Below are 20,745 nucleotides of genomic sequence, written 5' to 3' on the forward strand. Positions count from 1 at the left end.
AGTCTGGTGTAAAGGCTGCATTCGTTCAGTCGGTCCATAGTCTGGTGTAAATGCTGCGGTCAGTCGGTCCATAGTCTGGTGTAAATGCTGCGGTCAGTCCATAGTCTGGTGTAAACGCTGCGGTCAGTCCATAGTCTGGTGTAAACGCTGCGGTCAGTCCATAGTCTGGTGTAAAGGCTGCATTCGTTCAGTCGGTCCATAGTCTGGTGTAAATGCTGCGGTCAGTCGGTCCATAGTCTGGTGTAAATGCTGCGGTCAGTCCATAGTCTGGTGTAAACGCTGCGGTCAGTCCATAGTCTGGTGTAAACGCTGCGGTCAGTCCATAGTCTGGTGTAAACGCTGCGGTCAGTCCATAGTCTGGTTTAAACGCTGCGGTCAGTCCATAGTCTGGTGTAAAGGCTGCATTCGGTCAGTCCATAGTCTGGTGTAAATGCTGCGGTCAGTCCATAGTCTGGTGTAAACGCTGCGGTCAGTCCATAGTCTGGTGTAAATGCTGCGGTCAGTCCATAGTCTGGTGTAAACGCTACGGTCAGTCCATAGTCTGGTGTAAACGCTGCGATCAGTCCATAGTCTGGTGTAAATGCTGCGGTCAGTCCATAGTCTGGTGTAAATGCTGCGATCAGTCCATAGTCTGGTGTAAACGCTGCGGTCAGTCCATAGTCTGGTGTAAACGCTGCGATCAGTCCATAGTCTGGTGTAAATGCTGCGATCAGTCTATAGTCTGGTGTAAATGCTGCGGTCAGTCTATAGTCTGGTGTAAATGCTGCGGTCAGTCTATAGTCTGGTGTAAACGCTACGGTCAGTCCATAGTCTGGTGTAAACGCTACGGTCAGTCCATAGTCTGGTGTAAACGCTGCGGTCAGTCCATAGTCTGGTGTAAACGCTGCGGTTAGGCCATAGTCTGGCGAACAGCTGATCTGTTGGGGAGCAGGGAGTTGGACCCTCACCAATGGCATATGACCTATCCTGAGGAGTTGGCTGACAACAAATTTAGTAAATATACTGCTAAGGGTTGTCAGCCAGCTTTCCCAGACTGACTTATTTCCCTAATGAAACTTCCTAAGCACTGAATGTATGAATTATAATGGACGTCACAATGTAATGTCCTTTGCGTGCACCACTGCCCTCCCGTGGCACAAACAAGAACTACTGCTGGTATTTCTCCCCCGTTTCCATAACAACCCTTCAGACTGTCTTCCGGCTCGTTTTGATGATGACATCGAGGCAGAGTCACGTGGGGTGCGGTTGCTAGGCATGACGTTCTGCACACGCAATTTTTAGACGTCGGTTGCTAAGGAATCGTCACGGTGACGCGACGGCTGCTGTGCCTGGACAAGGCCGCAAGGAGGCGCCGGGGCCGGATAGAGATTGTCCTGAGACCTAGAGAAAGGCCGGGAGCAGGAAAGGGAGAAGCGGGATGTAGCTGCCCGGTATGTAGCGACTGGAGGGCGACTCCATCATGAGAAGATGTGCCGGTGAGCTGCCATAGCGGTGTGTGTGCTGCCTGCTGCCTCCTGTCTTACAGCCATGTTCCCTGGAGTTGTAGCCTCTTGTACTACCTGCTCTGGATCTAGGCAGGGCATTGGGTCTCTAGGCCTGGGCTGGGTACCTTGTAAGCTGGAGTGGAACTACAAGTATCAGGATGTCCCAGGGCATGACATTGAAAGCTGGGGTTAGTCGGTGGCAGCTGTCATACTGCAGCCCAGTAAATGGATGCGAATAGCACAGCAGGGCGGTGGGGCACCCCATAAAATGTGTGGGTGTTGGGTATGAGCACAATATTTTGGGCAATAATTATTTAAAAGGGGGGCACCAGGGCCGGGTCCAGGTTCATGTGGGCCCTTCGGCGATAAATCTCAGTGGGCCCCCTTGAGGCATTTTTTTTAAACATTTATATGTCCCCCTGTGGCTCCCACACGGTATAATGACCCCCACTGGCCCCTATACAGTATAATGACCACTAGTGCCCTTCACACAGTATAATGCCCCCCCCCCCCCCCCCACAGTATAATGACCTCCAGTGGTGGTCACCGGGGGTCGTTATACTGAATGGAGGGTCATTGGGGATCATTATACTAAATGGGGGGCACTGGGGGTCATTATACTGTGTAAGGGGCCCTCAGAGTGTAATGACCCCCCAGTGGCCCTCTCACATACCTATCATTGATGGAGCACAGGGGAGCCGGCGGTCCTTTCATTTACTAACCGCAGCTCATCCCCCTGCACTCCTTCTCTCCTCCGGTCTGCTGCAGCAGTGAGACACACGTCATGACGTCACCGCCTGGAGGAGAGAAGGAGCTGTGCAGTGATGTAGCTAGGACTGACAGGTACCCTTACCTCAGACCTGGGCGTAAACAACAGAGCCCTTGCCCTGTGCGATCTAGCACAGGGCATGGGAGCACATCGGTGCATGAGATGCTCCGATGCTAACATCAGGGGGGCTGCCTGGGTGAAAATATGGGTATGTCCGGGTTCAGCTCTGAACCTGGACATCCCCTTTAATGAGGCAGTAAAACAACCAAATAGCATGAAGCTGCTGGTATACAGCATCCAGCAGCAACTCGAAGAGTTCAGCCTGCCCACCCTCCTGTCCCACAGTGCAGACTCACAGCCTGCGGTCTCTTATGTAGAGGGGACGTGTCTAAAGCTCTGCAGCAGCCGGCCTCTTGTGACTATCAGAGGGCCCACCAGAGGGGTACTGCATAAGTGAAATGACAGCAGTGTCATTGATGGAAGTGCTCATAGCAGCTCAATGGGCCCCGACACTTGCCCGGGTATGCCGAGTGCTGACGCTGGCCCTGGGGGGCACCATGCAATTGACATGAAGGTCCAGATATAAAGCATTTGTATAGGGCTTTGCAAGGCGCCAGAATCGGCATCCATTCTTGTAACGCTCACCATAGACGCCTAAGGAGATATTGCACGAGCTGTGCATTCACCCATGATCCCTATGGATGGTCACGTCTTGTGCAAACCCCTGATATTTCCCTGTGTGCCCTAATATCTGCCCGTGGGTGACACAAGGTATCGTGGAGACGCAGTTAAAAGCAGAACTTCCCCCAATTTCCCTTGATGGATTTAGACCTTTACATCCATTGCATGTGTTTCAGGCTTAAAATAATTTTTAAATTACCGTAGGTTTGTATTTGTAAAAAATTTTTGGACCACCTGTTCATCTGATGGCTCGCTCTCCAGATTCTCTCTCTCCTCCTCGGAGTGATCTTCAGGGGGTCTGGAGCCCGAGCCGTCAGGTGGCCAGTCTGACAGGTTTGCCAGTGCACGGCCCCCTTCAGCCTGCTATATATTGGAATATACGTCGGCTGCAGAACCAAACGATCCAACATTTTTAATGTGAACCTTTTTACTAAAGAAAGATTTCAGCCTGAGATACATGAAATAAAATGAAAATCCAGTGCAGACCAGTCCTGATGACTCTGGGTGTATACTGGTGTGGATGGTGATGTGGATTGCTTGTGTTTTACTGTATTTATGGGGTCCCTTCATCTGTTGCTGGAGCCAGTTCAGCAGTCCTCTGATAATCCACTGTTGTAGGGATCACTCTTTTATTGACTTGGGCATATGTCAGATGCATATGTATCTGAACCTCCGCCTGCCATGGGCCATTTTCAATACCAGTGTTTTATGCGACAGCAGGGCCTTTGGGACCGCCTCAGGGCCACCTCCGCACCCCCAATATCTACTCACCTGGGGCTACGCACAGACTTTTCTCATTCAATTTGATATGCTTATGTTTGACAAACTGGACCCTGGCCTGATATTAGAGGAAAGGCAGAGGAGCCTATGGATCGTGGTGGGAACCCTACTCCCAGGAAGAGTAAGCAGAGTGCCACAAGGTTTACTTGCATTAGAGGAGCCTATGGATCGTGGTGACTGTCGGCAGAGATGGAGAGCAGAAGATCTAGACTCCAACACTCCTGGTTTTGAATGCTTTAGGCCTTGCTAGGTCTGGAGGAAATGCATCTGAACTTTGCAGAAAAAAGCCACAGGCTGCTACCTATACGGACTCGGGTGCAGTGGAATTTTTTTATTTTTGGCATGGGGCGACATCACGTGCAGCTGCAGGACCTTGGTGCATTGGGCCTAGTTCACACATCAGTGTTTTGATCAGTTATTTCCATCAATGACTGTGATCCTAAACTAGGAGTGCAAGGTATCACGGAAAGATTTGCACCAGTTCTATGGTCTTGCCGCTTTTTTTTTACTCCAAAAATTTGCTAATAATAAATGACCCCCAATGGCTGCTAGTGCCCGGAGGACGTTTTGGAAGCTTCTCGTCTGCATAAAAGAGGCTAGTTGTCAGAATGACGGCACGATGCAGGGTCAGGGCCTGGATAGTTTTCAGGCAGAGTTTTCTTCTATTTCCATGATTATCTTCCTGATAAGAGGCTTGTGTAAATCCACCGTTATCCTGACGCTCACCAGGTTGCTATCAACACCGGTTAGCAGTCTTAAGCAGGCGGCGGCAGGTCCAGCCTCTGCTCCGAGAAAGCAGGAATGGAAGCTTAGATTCCTAGATTTCTTCAGTCCTGTCTTCTTCTCAGTAACGTAGAAGGCACTCCCCGCCTTACCCCTGCATGGAGGAGACTGAGATCATCTTGTTGATGTGCACGGTTTTGTAACAATAGTGTCTGCAAGGGAACCTCGTGCTGAAGTCATCGTAGCGGCCGTCTGGAAGGATAAGGTTACGCTATGTACATTATTCTCTTCTTACAGTAAAGGAAATCAATAATATCCTTGAGCCGTCCTCTTCCGTCGCGTACGGAGCCGTCCTCTTCCGTCGCGTACGGAGCCGTCCTCTTCCGTCGCGTACGGAGCCGTCCTCTTCCGTCGCGTACGGAGCCGTCCTCTTCCGTCGCGTACGGAGCCGTCCTCTTCCGTCGCGTACGGAGCCGTCCTCTTCCGTCGCGTACGGAGCCGTCCTCTTCCGTCGCGTACGGAGCCGTCCTCTTCCGTCGCGTACGGAGCCGTCCTCTTCCGTCGCGTACGGAGCCGTCCTCTTCCGTCGCGTACGGAGCCGTCCTCTTCCGTCGCGTACGGAGCCGTCCTCTTCCGTCGCGTACGGAGCCGTCCTCTTCCGTCGCGTACGGAGCCGTCCTCTTCCGTCGCGTACGGAGCCGTCCTCTTCCGTCGCGTACGGAGCCGTCCTCTTCCGTCGCGTACGGAGCCGTACTTTTTCCGTCATGTCGTTATATATTCTATTGAGTCATTTCCTAGTTGTATCCATTTCTGGGAAAGCTGAGTGATGACCATTATGGCTTCCATGACGGTTCCCACAGGGGTTGTCTCCTCTTTTTCACGCTTATGAACAGTAGATCTGCCCAGTTTTCCAGCGATATCTTCTCTGTTCCTGCACCATTGTATTCTCGATTTGCCATTTTGAAGGAGCAGTCCGTTTTTTGCGTTCCGTATACGGACCATATCCGAAACCATTCATTTCAATGGATCTGCAAAAAAACCTGCAGGTACTCCGTATGCCTTCCGTTTCCATTTTTCCTTTCCGTTCAAAGATAGAACATGTCCTATCAGGGGCCAGCTGTTCAGTTCCGCAAAAAACTGAATGCACACGGACGTCATCCATATTTTTTTGCGGATCCGTTTTTTGCAGACCGCAAAATACTGAAAAAGCCATGTGTGCAAGAGGCCTAATAGAGGGGCTAAGGGGACGGAGCATTACACAGGATTTCTCTTTGGTTTTCTTAAGGTCCCTTTACACTGGCCAATTTAGCAGGCAATCGTCTGGAAGGAAGCACCTGCTCGTCAGTGGAGGAGACCGCTGCACTTACATGTAGTACTCCACAGTATTAGGGGACGAGAGATCGCTATTGCCATCGCTTGTCCCTATACAGACCCGTTGTTTGCCGGCAGCAGAGGCTGTTTACATAGCACGGTCTGCTGCCGGCAGACAACGATTTAGGTGCCTACATAAACGATCCTATTACCCCATGATTGGGCGTTTTATGTGTTCATTGGGTAATCGGCGACACCTTTACCCCGCCAGATAATCATTAACTGGCCCTCCTCATTAGCAATTATCTGGTGGATTCTCGGTGTAAAGGGCCCTTTAGAATCCCTGTCACGCTCCACCTCCTCAGACCCTGCAATGAGCATAGTGTTAAGGGGTCTTCCAGATGAGCAGGAGGAGAGATATAGACCTTCACCATTCTGATGCTGCCCACTGCTCTCAACATCTAGTCCTCATTTCGACACTCATCAAATTCCTATAAACGCCCATTCAGCTAATCTCTAATTGAGGCGGTCACTGCTGCGGCATTTCCAGCCTGTCAAGATGGGAGCTGGAAGTAGAGATCAGCAGAGACTGGCAACGGTGGGGAATCTGTGGAAGTCCGTTTTTTTTTTTCTTTTTCTGGGACACCCCTATCTGGTAATGCAGGGTGAGAACCTCTGTAGGAGTCATAATGGTGGCATTATGGGTTATATGTCCCTAATCTAAATTTGCACTGGGGCGTAAAGTAATTTGGTGTTGACTGTGCCAATCCTTTCCTTATATACTCCTCAACATCAAAATTGCAACCAAGAAGGACAAGCCGTAAGGTTCTGCAGACTGAGGAAGTAGCATGTGATCAACATTTCAAGCACATAGCTCCAATCTGTTTAATGTGGGAGGGGCATAAAAGCCAGACTGAAAGCAAAGTTTTTTTTAGACACATGAACCCTCAGAAATCAGATCAAATCGTATGGGATGATTGTGCGATGCCTCCTGTTCGTCGAGGTACCAGTTATCACCACTTGTCACAAACTGAGAGGGACAGAATATTTGACCCGAGAGGTTTATGACTCTTGCAGGTTACCACCCACCTAGGCCGAGATGTCAGCTCTGTTCAACATTGAGTGTCCCGGTGGTTGGGAGAACAATGACAGCAAGAGGTGTACAGAGGAGAACCTCTACCTGGACAAATCGTCTGACTAGAAGACTGGCGCATAGGGATCCATTCTTTACTGAAAGTGAAACTGTGCATCATAACCCAATCCTAGGGCGGCAAGTAGTGTCTACACAAACCATCGGACATTGAGCTAGGAGCCGGACGTCCAGCTGCAGCTGTTCACTGACCTCACATCACTGCTGTCAAAGGCCATCATGGTGCACAGCAGGACAGTAATGGAGGTTTATCCTCTTCATTGATGAGTCCTGATTTTGTCTTGGATACAATGATGGCCAGAGATAGGTCTGGAGACGTGGGCAACGCCATGAAGAGGCCTTTACAAGGGAACGTCACACCTGTTCTACTCCTGGGGTTATGGTAGCCAGACCCCTCTAGTCTTCATTTCAGGTACACTAACAGCTCGGCGTTACATTGATTTGTTATTGGGACCCGTGGTACTGCCATTTCTCCAAAGTGTTCCAGGAGCCAATTTTTAACAGGACAACTCCAGGCCGCATGTTGTCCGTGCTACGGTGTGCCCGCCTTCGTGCCTAAACATGCTCACATGGCCTACAGTGTTTCCGGACTTGTCTCCCACCGAGCACATCTGGGACGTCATTGGCCAGCAATTGCATAGGGAGCTGCCAGCAGCAGATCTTGATGATTTGTGTGCCCAAGTGCATTCAGCGTGGCAGAACTTTCCTCAGACAACCATTAATAACCTCATAGCATGTAAGTGCATGCATTTCTGCGTGTGGTGTTCATACTCGACTTTTCCTTCGTGGTGTTGCAATTTCAGTGTTGAGGAGCGTAGTAACCTATTTACCCAAGCATTAGACCTGCTATAGGTGGAACAGTCGCACTCTAAATAGAATTATGAGCGGCACACTCCACGTCTCTCCTTTTAACTTTAACCCGAAATTGCAGATCCCACACGGTTCTCCTCTAATATCACGATCTCAGCGGTGCACAAGCCCAAACGACAATTAGTCCAGGACAATATTCTTCTTTGTAGAAAGAAAGCGGGCGGCACTCGCCATCGTGAAGACCTAAGATATTCCTTTATTGCTGCATCAAGCAAAACACAGGCGGCACCGGAGCTAGGAGTCACTTGAATGCAGCGACAGCCGTTTCACGCAATATGCGCTTCGTCAGGCTGCTATAGGTGGAACAGTGTTTGCTGATCTGATCTCTACTAAATCTATATAGCCTAGGGGGAGGCCCTGACTCTGCCCCAGGAGAACAGCTGTGTATGGAGAGTTAGTGGCAGTGCTCTATGGGAAATAGTATGCAAGGCGAGAACCGTCTCACTAGTGCCACCTGCTGGAAGTAGCTTCTTATGAGTCAGTGTTCTACTTTTTAACACGCCTTGGAACATGACAAGGGAGACAAGCCAAGACAAATAACCATCTGAAGACAACTGTGTGTGCACACACTAAAGGCGCATTTACATGCACTGACTGAGCAGGCTAATTTTGGGAAGGAACTGTTCCTTCCTGATAACTGCCTGCTCGGCAGAGAAAGTGAGAGCTGCATTTACATGTAGTGATCACCTCCACTGTATGAGACGAGGCTACTGCTGCCGCTCCTCCTCATACAATTCATACGATTCCTGTTCACACAGCACAACCTGCTGCCCAGAAGCCATGGTTTTGGGGTCTGCCTAAAGGAACATTTCACCCGACAAACGAGCGGTCAAACGTTTGTTCCCGATAATCAGCCCGGAAATTCCTGCCATTACACAAGAGAATGTAATCGATCACTGATAAGGCAGCACTCCGTGCACAACTGAGCTGAGACCTAAAGGAATGTGTCATCAGAAAATTGCCTATTGTTAAAGGGGTTCTGCAGTTCTTTTAAACTGATGATCTATCGTCTGGATAGATCAGCATCTGATCGGCGGGGATCCGACACCCGGGACCCCTGCCGATCAGCTGTTTGAGAAGGCAGCGGCACTGGCAGTAGCGTCGCGGCCGTCTCGCTGTTTACCGCAGGCCCAGTGATGTCACGACTAGTATCAATGCCCTGGGCGCGGCTAAGCTCCATTCAAGTGAACAGAGCTTAGCCCCGCCCAGGCCAGTGATACTAGTTGTGATGTCACTGGGCCTGCTACTGCCAGCGCTGCTGCCTTCTCAAACAGCTGATCGGCAGGGGTCCCGGGTGTGGGACCCCCGCCGATCAGATGCTGATGATCTATTTTTGGTTATTTTATTTTTAATTTTTTTTATTTTCAAGGTCACTATCAATATTAAAAAAAAATAAAAAATCTAAAATCGTGCAGTTGTTGCACTGGCCACTAGGCCCAAAGGATGAGATTAAGAAAAACTGGTGTAAAGAAAAACTGGCTTAGTTGTCCATAGCAACCAGTCAGATTCCACCTTTCATTTTTCAAGGCCACTTTGCTCCGGGCAACTAAGTCAGTTTTCCTTCACACCATTTTTTATATAACCTCACCCAAAATATGTTGAGACTTCCTGTTCTATACAGGTAAGTGTTCATTAGCTATTGCATTATCATCACAGACAGGATTACAATGACAAGTAACACCTCTATATAGAGAAGACGGGATCCTGAATTAACAATAGGTGATATCGCAGCTTATCGGCTCCCTCCTGACCTCTGCACAAATGAGAGCATGCCTAGAAAACTCTGCCATAGAAGCCAATGGGGTCAGAGCCTGTCCCTTGTGTCTATGGCCCAGGCGGTCGCTCTCAAAGAACAGGAAACCTTGACATATTTCAGGCCTAGTGGCCAGTGTGAAAACTGCAGGATTTTAGAATTATTTTAGTGACATGGAAAGTAAAAAATCTAATTACAATCTTTTCCCATAAAACTATAACCCAATGTGCTGCATTTTTTGTTTTGGCCATAGATATTTCTGAGATCTGGATAATTTGCCTATTTTTGTTTATTTTATTTATTTATTTTTTACTCCACTGAAGCATTGTCATTTTTAGCTTGCTTGATATGCTCTGGTGCCTTCGTGTTCTTGGTCTCGCTAGATCATGACTACATCTCTTGAGGGCTTTGTGATACTACAGGGTCCTTCATTTGTGGTCAGTGTTTGAATTGTCCTGGACAATTTATGAAGTCAATGTAAAATGGTGCTTCACGTTCTGAGATCTTTTCTCTTGATGTTTAGGAAATTTCCATTAGCTCATGAAAGTTGTCTCCTAACGTAGGTTGACTCGGTCTTCATATCCATACAGTTGTTGTCCACCTCTGCTCCAACATCATTTCAACTTCCGACCACCACATTACCTTCAGCCAGCTCATCGTTACCTTCTACCCTCTCTTCTTAGTTACTGCATGTTGGTTTTATCGCTAGCCAGACCTGGCGATTCCTCCAACAGCTCGGTCTAGGCAGCAATATGAGTAGGGGGCACTACTTTAGTCTACCCAGCCGTTCTTACCTCTGTTTATTTATGCCTGTTTTTGTCCTGGTGTTTGACATCATTAAAGGGAACCTGTCATCAGGGTTAGGCCTCATGCACACGACCGTTGTTTGGGTCCGCATCCGAGCCGCCGTTTTGGCGGCTCGGATGCCGACCCATTCACTTCAATGGGGCCGCAAAAGATGCGGACAGCACTCTGTGTGCTGTCCGCATCCATAACTCAGTTCCGCGGCCCCGCTAAAAAAATATAAAATTTCCTATTCTTGTCCGCACTTTGCGGACAAGAACAGGCATTATATTGACGGCTGCCCGTTTCATTCCGCAAATTGCGGAAGGCACACGGGCGGCTTCCGTTTTTCGCGGATCCGCGGTTTGCGGACCTCAAAAAAACGGAACGGTCGTGTGCATGAGGCCTTATTCTGTCTGAATTATGGGCAGCATGAAATCTCAGCATGGTCCCACCGTGACAGAGAGCAGTGTCATAGCTTTAAAAATGAGCTGCCAATGGGGAGATGGATGTGGGCACCATGACCCGTAGGAGAAGTCTGTAGTGCAACTTCTCCCCACACTGCTTGGCTTGATTGACAAGCCTCACCCTATTGGCATATAGGGAGAGACCTTTGGGAGAAAAAGCAGGGTGGGGAGAATCCTCCTCTCCCTGCGCTGGCATTCCTTCCCTCATGCCAGCTCCTTCCCCCATGCCATAGCATTGGCACTCCTCTCCCTATGCTGCTGGCGCTCCTTCCCCTATGCCATAGCATTGGCACTCCTCTCCCTATGCCGGCGCTCCTTCCCCCATGCCATAGCATTGGTGCTCCTCTCTCTATGCTTCTGGCGCTCCTCCCCACATGCCATAGCATTGGCACTCCTCTCCCTATGCCATAGCATTGGCACTCCTCTCCCTATGCCGGCACTCTTTCTCCTATGCCATAGCATTGGCGCTCCTCTCCCTATGCGTCACTCCTTCCCCCATGCCATAGCATCGGCGCTCCTTCCCCCATGCCATAGCATTGGCACTCCTCTCCCTATGCCGGCGCTTCTTCCCCCATGCCATAGCATTGGCGCTCCTCTCCCTATGCCGGCGCTCCTCTCCCTATGCCGGCACTCCTTCCCCCATGCCATAGCATTGGCGCTCCTCTCCCTATGCCGGCGCTTCTTCCCCCATGCCATAGCATTGGCGCTCCTCTCCCTATGCCGGCGCTTCTTCCCCCATGCCATAGCATTGGCGCTCCTCTCCCTATGCCGGCGCTTCTTCCCCCATGCCATAGCATTGGCGCTCCTCTCCCTATGCCGGCGCTTCTTCCCCCATGCCATAGCATTGGCGCTCCTCTCCCTATGCCGGCGCTTCTTCCCCCATGCCTTAGCATTGGCGCTCCTTCCCCCATGCCTTAGCATTGGCGCTCCTCTCCCTATGCCGGCGCTTCTTCCCCCATGCCATAGCATTTGCGCTCCTCCACATGTGCCTGAACGCCTTCCCCCATGCCATAGCATTTGCGCTCCTCCACCTGTGCCTGAACTCCTTCCCCCATGCCATAGCATTTCAGAGTAAAACGAAGCCCTCTGTCATGAGAGTCCTGGTCGGGGTTTCATGCTGGCCGTGGTTTGAGCAGAACCTGATGGCATAGTCCGTCACTAGTTTTGTCCATCCTTCTGTATTCCTGTCTCGCCTAATTTGTCTCTTACTGATGTCTGTCTTTTCTCTTCCAGTTCTTAGACCAACAAGATGCCGACAGAATACACATGGTGTCATCACCATCAATTGCTGCCAGACACCCATGAAGCTTACCGAAAGTTATAGAGACCCCATTAAAAGCAGGAAGCATCATGAAGCCTGCATACGAACGGAGCCAGGAATGTCTTCCACCAAAGAAACGGGATCTGGCTCAAAGCACTATAAACATAGAGCAGCAAGCACCCAAGGTCAATAACTCCTCCAGTAGTGAAAGCTCAGCTAATGAGACTCCAAACTGGCCCCGAGGAGTATTGGTGGCTTCAGGACAAGGACATGGGGTGAGATATGAAGTGGCTGGAGATGGGGCTGAGGCAGTCACAGTGGATCAGTATGGAAATATGTACAAAATTGCTGTGCCACCTACCTTCTCCCCTCAAGGCCTCCACTCTGTTGTGAACATGGGGTCCATCCCTCCATCCTTTAATGTAGCATCGCCATTGATCCAACACCCAGGAATTACGTATCCACCCATCCATTATGCTCCCATCTCTCACACATCTGTGCAGTTTCTTGGGTCACCTTATGCCGTTCCATATACCGTTCCTCCAGGCTTCCTTCAACGCGCTGTAATATCTCCTCCTGCCACACTGGCTACTTCTCATGTACCCCATTATGTGCCATATAACTCCATCTTGACCGAGGGAGTGACCCCTCCCCCACAGCCTCCATCTCCTCAAGCTTATAGTAAAGTTACCACAGCACAATCCCCCTCCGTTCTCATGGGCATGGTGCCTGTTGATATCACAAAGGGACGAGTTCCCGTATTTTATCAGCATTCTTCTCAAATTCCGGCGGGTTATCCTGTACATGAAATGATCCTGGCATGTCCTCCTCCTCCTAATGCAGAACATAATCCATCCTCCCCCAGCGACAAACTGACTTTGATGACTTCTACCAACGGGTCCCAGAGAGGATCTGAATGTGCCTCTAGCAGAAGAGGGAGCCAGGCCGTAGAACAGTATATTCATAATTCTGATGAAGAGATGGTAAGAGGTCAAAGCGACAATCTGTTGGACTGTGATACGTACTCAGGCCATGCAACACAAAGGAGCGAGGTGGCTCTGATGACCCATAGGAGCACCCCCGATACGGACCTCGAAGTTCAGAGAGTTGTCGGAGGAATGGCTTCACAAGAATACTGTGCCCCTTCAGTTCAGAGAAAAGAACGGATGAGTCCATTAAATCTATCCAATGATGTTAAGCATAACTCAAAGAGAAGTAATAGTAATCTGACGAGTCCGCCAAGAGCAGATCTTCGAGGCGCGTACAGCGTACAGCACCCGCATAAATATACAGACAACAATGCACTTATTTCGAACGGTGAATCAGCCCGAGGAACACTTAGTTCTGCCGAGAGATTTTCTACAGCGGCTCCACAGCATGCCTCTAAAGAGACCAGATCTCCAGAAGTGCGTGGTCGAGGCAGAGACTCGCCACCCGCGGGCCCCCCACTGCCTCCTCATTCCACTACTTTACCATCACACTTCATGAAAGGAGCCATCATCCAGCTTGCCACTGGAGAACTGAAGAGGGTGGAGGACCTACAGACCCAGGATTTTGTGCGAAGTGCGGAAGTTAGCGGTGGCCTTAAAATCGATTCCAGCACAGTGGTGGATATCCAGGAGAGTCAGTGGCCAGGATTTGTGACTCTTCATTTTGTAGTCGGAGAGCAGCAAAGTAAAGTGTGTCTCGATGTCCCTCCTGAACACCCGTTTTTTGTGTATGGACAAGGCTGGTCTTCGTGCAGCCCGTCACAGACTGCTCAGCTTTTTGCACTTCCCTGCCACCGGCTTCAAGTGGGAGATGTATGTATATCGATAAGTTTGCAGAGTATATCCAAAAACGGTGCATCACCTGCAGCCGGCGCTTCCACGCATCAGGCTCTGCCGCATCCTATTGAGAAAGCAGTGTTACAATCTAGGGAGTGCCCGGCGGTATCCGAGAGAGATGGCGATAAGCAGCACCCTCTTCAGAGAGACGGGTTGGCTCAGAGTTCCCTGGCCCAGGCCCCGTGTCCTCTTCCCGCAGCTCCGTCAAGCTGGTCCAGCCCAGTAGTCCAAAGATATAGCGGACAGAGCACTGAAGCCCGACCCTCGCCTTCACGCCATTCTTTCATTCCACAAGAGGTGAAGCTGTCCATCGAGGGCCGGTCAAATGCAGGGAAGTAGTCTATGACTCTCTGCAGACATAATAAATTTGCACAGTTAGAGTACAGGGATAATCATTGATGTGAGGCTGGGTCCCTGCTGCTGGAGGTGGGGTAGGGGAGGGTGATGTCTTCTGCACAGGCACGCCCGTTCTCCAGTAAGAAGACGCTGAGCTTTTTATTTTCTTGGTAATCATTGGAACCCTATTGTACCATATTTTTTACATATATATTGTACATTTCCATGAATTATTGCTGGTGTGTTAAGTATAGGGCACAGCGGAAACGTCTGAGATGTCTGAATCATGACTATTTTGAGGAGAACGGATATGAGGTTGTTTTTTGGTAGGCGTCTTCCTGGGATTTGAAGCTTCCAGATCTGACCGCTAAATCTCCCCTACCTTGCTGAACGGGCACAGGCAGCAGGCGAGTACATTTCTTAAAGGGCATCTGTCAGCAGTTTTGTCCCTATGACACTGGCTGACCTGTTGCATGTGCGCTCGGCAGCTGAAGGCATCTGTGTTGGTCCCATGTTCATATGTGTTGGCATTACTGAGAAATATGATGTTTTAATATATACAAATGAGCCTCTAGGACTGTGATGGCTGACCTCCGGCACTCCAGCTGTGGTCAAACTACGACTCCCAAGATGCACACTTGCTTGGCTGTTCTCAGAACTCCACAGAAATGAATGGAGCATGCTGGGAGTGGTAGTTTCACCACAGCTGGAGTGCCGGAGGTTAGCCATCACTGCTCTAGGAGCAACCAGGGGCGTTACCATTACACCTAGAGGCTCTGCTCTCTCCGCAGCGGCCGCGCCCTCTGCACTTTTTTCAGGATCAGGTGTGATGATGTTTTCACTCCCTGGCCCTGTCAATCAATTGCAGAGGGCGCAGCAGTTGCAGAGAGGGAGAGAGCGCTGAGCCTCTAGGTGCAATGGTAACGCCCCCGTTGCTCCTATAGGCTCATTTGCATATAGTAAAAAAAAAAATCTCAGCAATACGGCCACATATGAACACGGGACCAACACAGCTGCCAAGCGCACATGTAACAGGTCAGCCAGTGTCATAGGGACAAAACTGCTGACAGCTGCCCTTTTAATATAGGTGGTGGTTCCTTGCAAGAAGTATTTCAGTTCGGCACACCCAGGACTTTTCGAAGCCAGCTGTAATAGTAACTGACATTCCCGAGCCAGCACCACGGCCGTGATACAGCAAGGTGCCTTGGTCACCCCAAAAAAAATATATATATATATACCCAGAGTGCAATAAAAGGTATACGTCCTGTTGTAGCATGGACCCTGGCTCTCCTGCACCTTGACTTCTGACCGAAAGCTTTACCTGCAGAGACATCTTATATTCTATATATTGAGTTCAGATCTGGAATACACTTGGCGTGTAGTAGTAATGCTATTTTTTTAACGACGACTTTCCACACTGCCAAACTGGCTTCAGAAGACACCAGATCCCGCTCTGAACATCACTGGACACTACATATACTCCCGACATTTCCTTCTAAGAAGGCCGGACGAGTCACTGGATAAATTAAAGATCACCCACGTCTTTAATAATTATATAGATGCTATAATAGGAGCAAAAGCAAATATTGTTCACAAAGCAATTTCAGTGCCCCCCCCCCCCCCTTTCTTCAAGGGGGGGGGGGGGGTAGGGCGCAGGGGGCGGAGCTTAACGCATTGCTGGGTTTATCGGATGCCTTTTGCATAACTGTCGTGCGAGCAGAAGAGTTTTTCCTGCCGCAGACCACAGTGTTAAATACAGCTTCAGACGGCGAGTGGCATGGATCATACCACTTCCCTGAATAGGGGGCGATGTAGGTCATGGCATTGGGCGCCCAGAACACCCACTTCATATGATTAACCAATAACCTGATATGCATCCTACAAAGCCTTAGATTAGGCAGGTGCTTCGATCCTGTTCCGCTACCTGATCTTTACCAGAGCATTAATCTATATTTTGTTGTGCTTTTTTGTAACTGTTTTAAATAAATCAATTTGTACTGTATATTTGTATTCCAGCTGAGGAGCTTTTTGGTTTTTATTTGACCTTTTTTTCCTCCCTCTTTCTTCTCTGTACTTGAGCTCTATATAAATATATATATATATATAAAAAAAAACAACTGTATTTTCGTGCTAAGACACATTTAACATATGTAAGCCTTCTCTGTACCAATATGCCTATATAAACACATGGCTCTTTTTTCCTCTGGGTGTGTGACTTTTTCGGGCCTTCTGATAATCCGGTGCTCCTCCGTCCAGGTCCTGCACCTGTCCGCAGGTGTGAGGGGTTTAAATCCTGTAATAGCGGCGGCCATCTTCACCAGTTGAGGGGCGGATGTGGGTTTGTAAGGCGAGTACAGTGTGACGGTTTTATTTCTATAGGGGCTGTATTATAATCGACTTTCCATCCTGAATATTATATAACGCCTTGGAGATCAGTGCATGGTAAGTACCGCCACCTCTGTGCCTCTGCTTATTAGATTTTGTCATTTTATTGTTGGGTAGTAAGTTGTATTTGCGGTATAGTTTAGGCCGTGAGCGGATACCTTCTGTGTGCATTCTGCGTTTTTCTTAATAGAAAGGGCTATTGTCATTTGCGGTACAGACCAGGATGGACATAGTCTATTTGCGGCCGGGGCGGACTGGAAACTTAAAGTGGCCCTGGAAAATAAAAACTAAAAGTGGCCCCAGATACCACAATGCAGCACAAAATACTACCGCAACGGAACCAGATACCACAGTGCAGCACAAAATACTACCGCAACGGAACCAGATACCACAGTGCAGCACAAAATACTACCGCAACGGAACCAGATACCACAGGGCAGCACAAAATACTACCCAAACGGAACCAGATACCACAGGGCAGCACAAAATACTACCGCAACGGAACCAGATACCACAGGGCAGCACAAAATACTACCGCAACGGAACCAGATACCACAGGGCAGCACAAAATACTACCCAAACGGAACCAGATACCACAGGGCAGCACAAAATACTACCGCAACGGAACCAGATACCACAGGGCAGCACAAAATACTACCGCAACGGAACCAGATACCACAGTGCAGCACAAAATACTACCGCAACGGAACCAGATACCACAGTGCACCACAAAATACTACCGCAACGGAACCAGATACCACAGGGCAGCACAAAATACTACCGCAACGGAACCAGATACCGCAGTGCAGCACAAAATACTACCGCAACGGAACCAGATACCACAGGGCAGCACAAAATACTACCCAAACGGAACCAGATACCACAGGGCAGCACAAAATACTACCGCAACGGAACCAGATACCACAGGGCAGCACAAAATACTACCGCAACGGAACCAGATACCACAGTGCAGCACAAAATACTACCGCAACGGAACCAGATACCACAGTGCACCACAAAATACTACCGCAACGGAACCAGATACCACAGGGCAGCACAAAATACTACCGCAACGGAACCAGATACCGCAGTGCAGCACAAAATACTACCGCAACGGGACCAGATACCGCAGTGCAGCACAAAATACTACCGCAACGGAACCAGATACCGCAGTGCAGCAGAAAATACTACCGCAACGGAACCAGATACCACAGTGCAGCACAAAATACTACCGCAACGGAACCAGATACCACAGTGCAGCACAAAATACTACCGCAACGGAACCAGATACCACAGTGCAGCACAAAATACTGCCGCAACGGAACCAGATACCACAGGGCAGCACAAAATACTGCCGCAACGGAGCCAGATACCACAGTGCAGCACAAAATACTGCCGCAACGGAACCAGATACCACAGGGCAGCACAAAATACTACCGCAACGGAACCAGATACCACAGGGCAGCACAAAATACTGCCTCAATTAATTAATGCTGAGATCATCAGATCTTTATGTACCTGGCTTTTGGCTAAGAGGAGGGCTTAGGTGGCCCTCTGGACATCGCCCCACCAGGAAATTTCCCTGTAGGGGCTATGGCCAGTCCGCCCCTGATTTGCGGTATGGCAAAACGGATTCATATGTGCATGGCCCCATAGGAATGAATGGGCCCATGGATGAGAAATACAATCATGTGCATGAAGTCATTTTCCTCCGAGAATCGGGCTGTTCTCCAGCGGCCGCAGCGGTTATGGTGCTCATACACCTTCAATAGCTGTTGGCCAGATGAGAGCTACTCCCCCCCCTAAGTGTGCATGTTTTCAATGGCAAGAGAAAGCTGCTGCCAGACATCTGTGGTGGCGGTTTATTACATTATGGCTATGAGTGATTTAGGCCGTGGTTGTGAACGGTCCGTGGTATGCCGGCCTGGATTCCTGCTGACAGCAGGAGCGCACGGCGTCATTGGTTGCTATGACGCCGTGCGCTTCATGCCGCCGCTGCACTACAGTAATACACTCGTATAGATCATACCACTGTATTACTGTAGTGCAGCGGCGCCATGAAGCTCACAGCGTCATAGCAACCAATGACGCCGTGCGCTCCTGCTGTCAGCAGGAATCCAGGCCGGCATACCACGGACCGTTCACGGCCGTGTGCATTCGGCCTTATACTTAAGATCTGTTTTATGGTTCAGAGCTAAAATCTCCCAGCATTCCTATGTGGCTCAAAGTCAGATCAGAGGCACTGTGTAGTAATCGGGTGTAGGAGAATCTATCTGGTGACGACAGATTTGTAGTCTGTTGCCAATGACAACCAGCAGAATTGTGAATGTGATTTCTAAGCTGAGTGTTTTTGCACAAGGTAATTGTCTGTGATGTGTATGCACTGAATGAACCAAGTTAGGTCTAAGAGTACGACTACACTGGTCGCAGGTTCGCTGAGCAGCGGCGATCCCATAGAAATAAATGGGATCTCCACGCCTGTTGCAAGAAATCCAGCAGTGTTGGATTTCTTGCAACGGGCGCAGCGATCCTATTCACTTCTATGGGATCACCGCTACTCCGCTAACTTGGCTGCTACAGCTACTGGTCGCGTGACCAGTGTCTCCATGAAGCCGTGCCCTAAATCTGACAATAGCTTGGGATTTTGGAACCATGAGAATTGCAGATTTTTGACGGGAGCTGCCGACCACCTGGGTGGGCCCTGCCCCCGCCTGTAGATGTTGGGGGACAGGAGGAGTTCAGGCAGTTGCCCAAACGTTTTGTTCTCACCCCTCTCCCTATTCAGAACACACAGGGTCAAGCTGAGCGTACATGTGTACCGGGGGGGGGGACGGGACAATGGTAAACTTGATTTGATATGCACTCACCTAAAGAATTATTAGTGCCCCCATACTAATACGGTGTTGGACCCCCTTTTCCCTTCAGAACTGCCTTAATTCTACGTGGCATTGATTCCACAAGGTGCTGATAGCATTCTTTAGAAATGTTGGCCCATATTGATAGGATAGCATCTTGCAGTTGATGGAGATTTGAGGGATGCACATCCAGGGCACGAAGCTCCCGTTCCACCACATCCCAAAGATGCTCTATTGGGTTGAGATCTGGTGACTGTGGGCCATTTTAGTCCAGTGAACTCATTGTCATGTTCAAGAAACCAATGTGAAATGATTGGAGCTTTGTGACATGGTGCATTATCCTGCTGGAAGTAGCCATCAGAGGATGGAGACATGTTCTCATTCTGTTTACCCCAAATTCGGACTCTACCATTTGAATGTCTCAACAGAAATCGAGACTCATCAGACCAGGCAACATTTTTCCAGTCTTCAACAGTCCAATTTTGGTGAGCTCGTGCAAATTGTAGCCTCTTTTTCCTATTTGTAGTGGAGATGAGTGGTACCCGGTGGGGTCTTCTGCTGTTGTAGCCCATCCGCCTCAAGGTTGTGCGTGTTGTGGCTTCACAAATGCTTTGCTGCAGACCTCAGTTGTAACGAGTGGTTATTTCAGCCAACGTTGCTCTTCTATCAGCTTGAATCAGTCGGCCCATTCTCCTCTGACCTCTAGCATCCACAAGGCATTTTCGCCCACAGGACTGCCGCATACTGGATGTTTTTCCCTTTTCACACCATTCTTTGTAAACCCTAGAAATGGTTGTGCGTGAAAATCCCAGTAACTGAGCAGATTGTGAAATACTCAGACCGGCCCGTCTGGCACCAACAACCATGCCACGCTCAAAATGGCTTAAATAACCTTTCTTTCCCATTCTGACATTCAGTTTGGAGTTCAGGAGATTGTCTTGACCAGGACCACAGCCCTAAATGCATTGAAGCAACTGCCATGTGATTGGTTGACTAGATAATTGCATTAATGAGAAATAGAACAGGTGTTCCTAATAATTCTTTAGGTGAGTGTATTTCACCTTTATTTATAAAAATAAAAAAATAAAATGTGGAAAAATTCACCATTTTCAAAATTTGAGTTTCTCTACTTTTTAAGACAGATAGTAATACCTCATAAAATAGTTATCAATCAACACTTCCTATATATCCGCTTCATGTTGGCATCATTTAGTATTTTATTTTTTTTGTCATTTTATTTTTTAGCACGTTAGAAGCCTTAGAATTTTAGAAGCAAAGCCATTTTTTTAAGCACCAATTCAGTTATAAACC

General features: G+C 49.1%; 1 protein-coding gene across 3 annotated transcripts; it reads left to right on the forward strand.

Moving 5' to 3' along the window:
- Window positions 1–1,301: 1,301 nt before the first annotated feature.
- Window positions 1,302–14,733, forward strand: ATXN1L (ataxin 1 like). Of its 3 annotated transcripts, none has more exons than XM_040409042.1 (2): window positions 1,302–1,430; window positions 12,005–14,733. In XM_040409042.1, exon 2 carries the CDS (start codon window positions 12,122–12,124, stop codon window positions 14,195–14,197), a length of 2,076 nt encoding a protein of 691 aa, XP_040264976.1. In that variant the 5' UTR covers window positions 1,302–1,430; window positions 12,005–12,121; the 3' UTR covers window positions 14,198–14,733. The 3 variants fall into 3 exon arrangements, with proteins under 3 accessions (XP_040264976.1, XP_040264975.1, XP_040264974.1); XM_040409041.1 differs by having other exon boundaries at window positions 1,305–1,491; XM_040409040.1 differs by having other exon boundaries at window positions 1,305–1,475.
- Window positions 14,734–20,745: the final 6,012 nt, after the last annotated feature.

The sequence above is a fragment of the Bufo bufo genome, chromosome 10 (assembly GCF_905171765.1).
Source record: "Bufo bufo chromosome 10, aBufBuf1.1, whole genome shotgun sequence".
NCBI lineage: Eukaryota > Metazoa > Chordata > Amphibia > Anura > Bufonidae > Bufo > Bufo bufo.

Bases quoted from the DNA above. Each gene is read 5' to 3' on its own strand.
- ATXN1L (XM_040409042.1), top strand. From the start codon at position 12,122: ATGAAGCCTGCATACGAACGGAGCCAGGAATGTCTTCCACCAAAGAAA.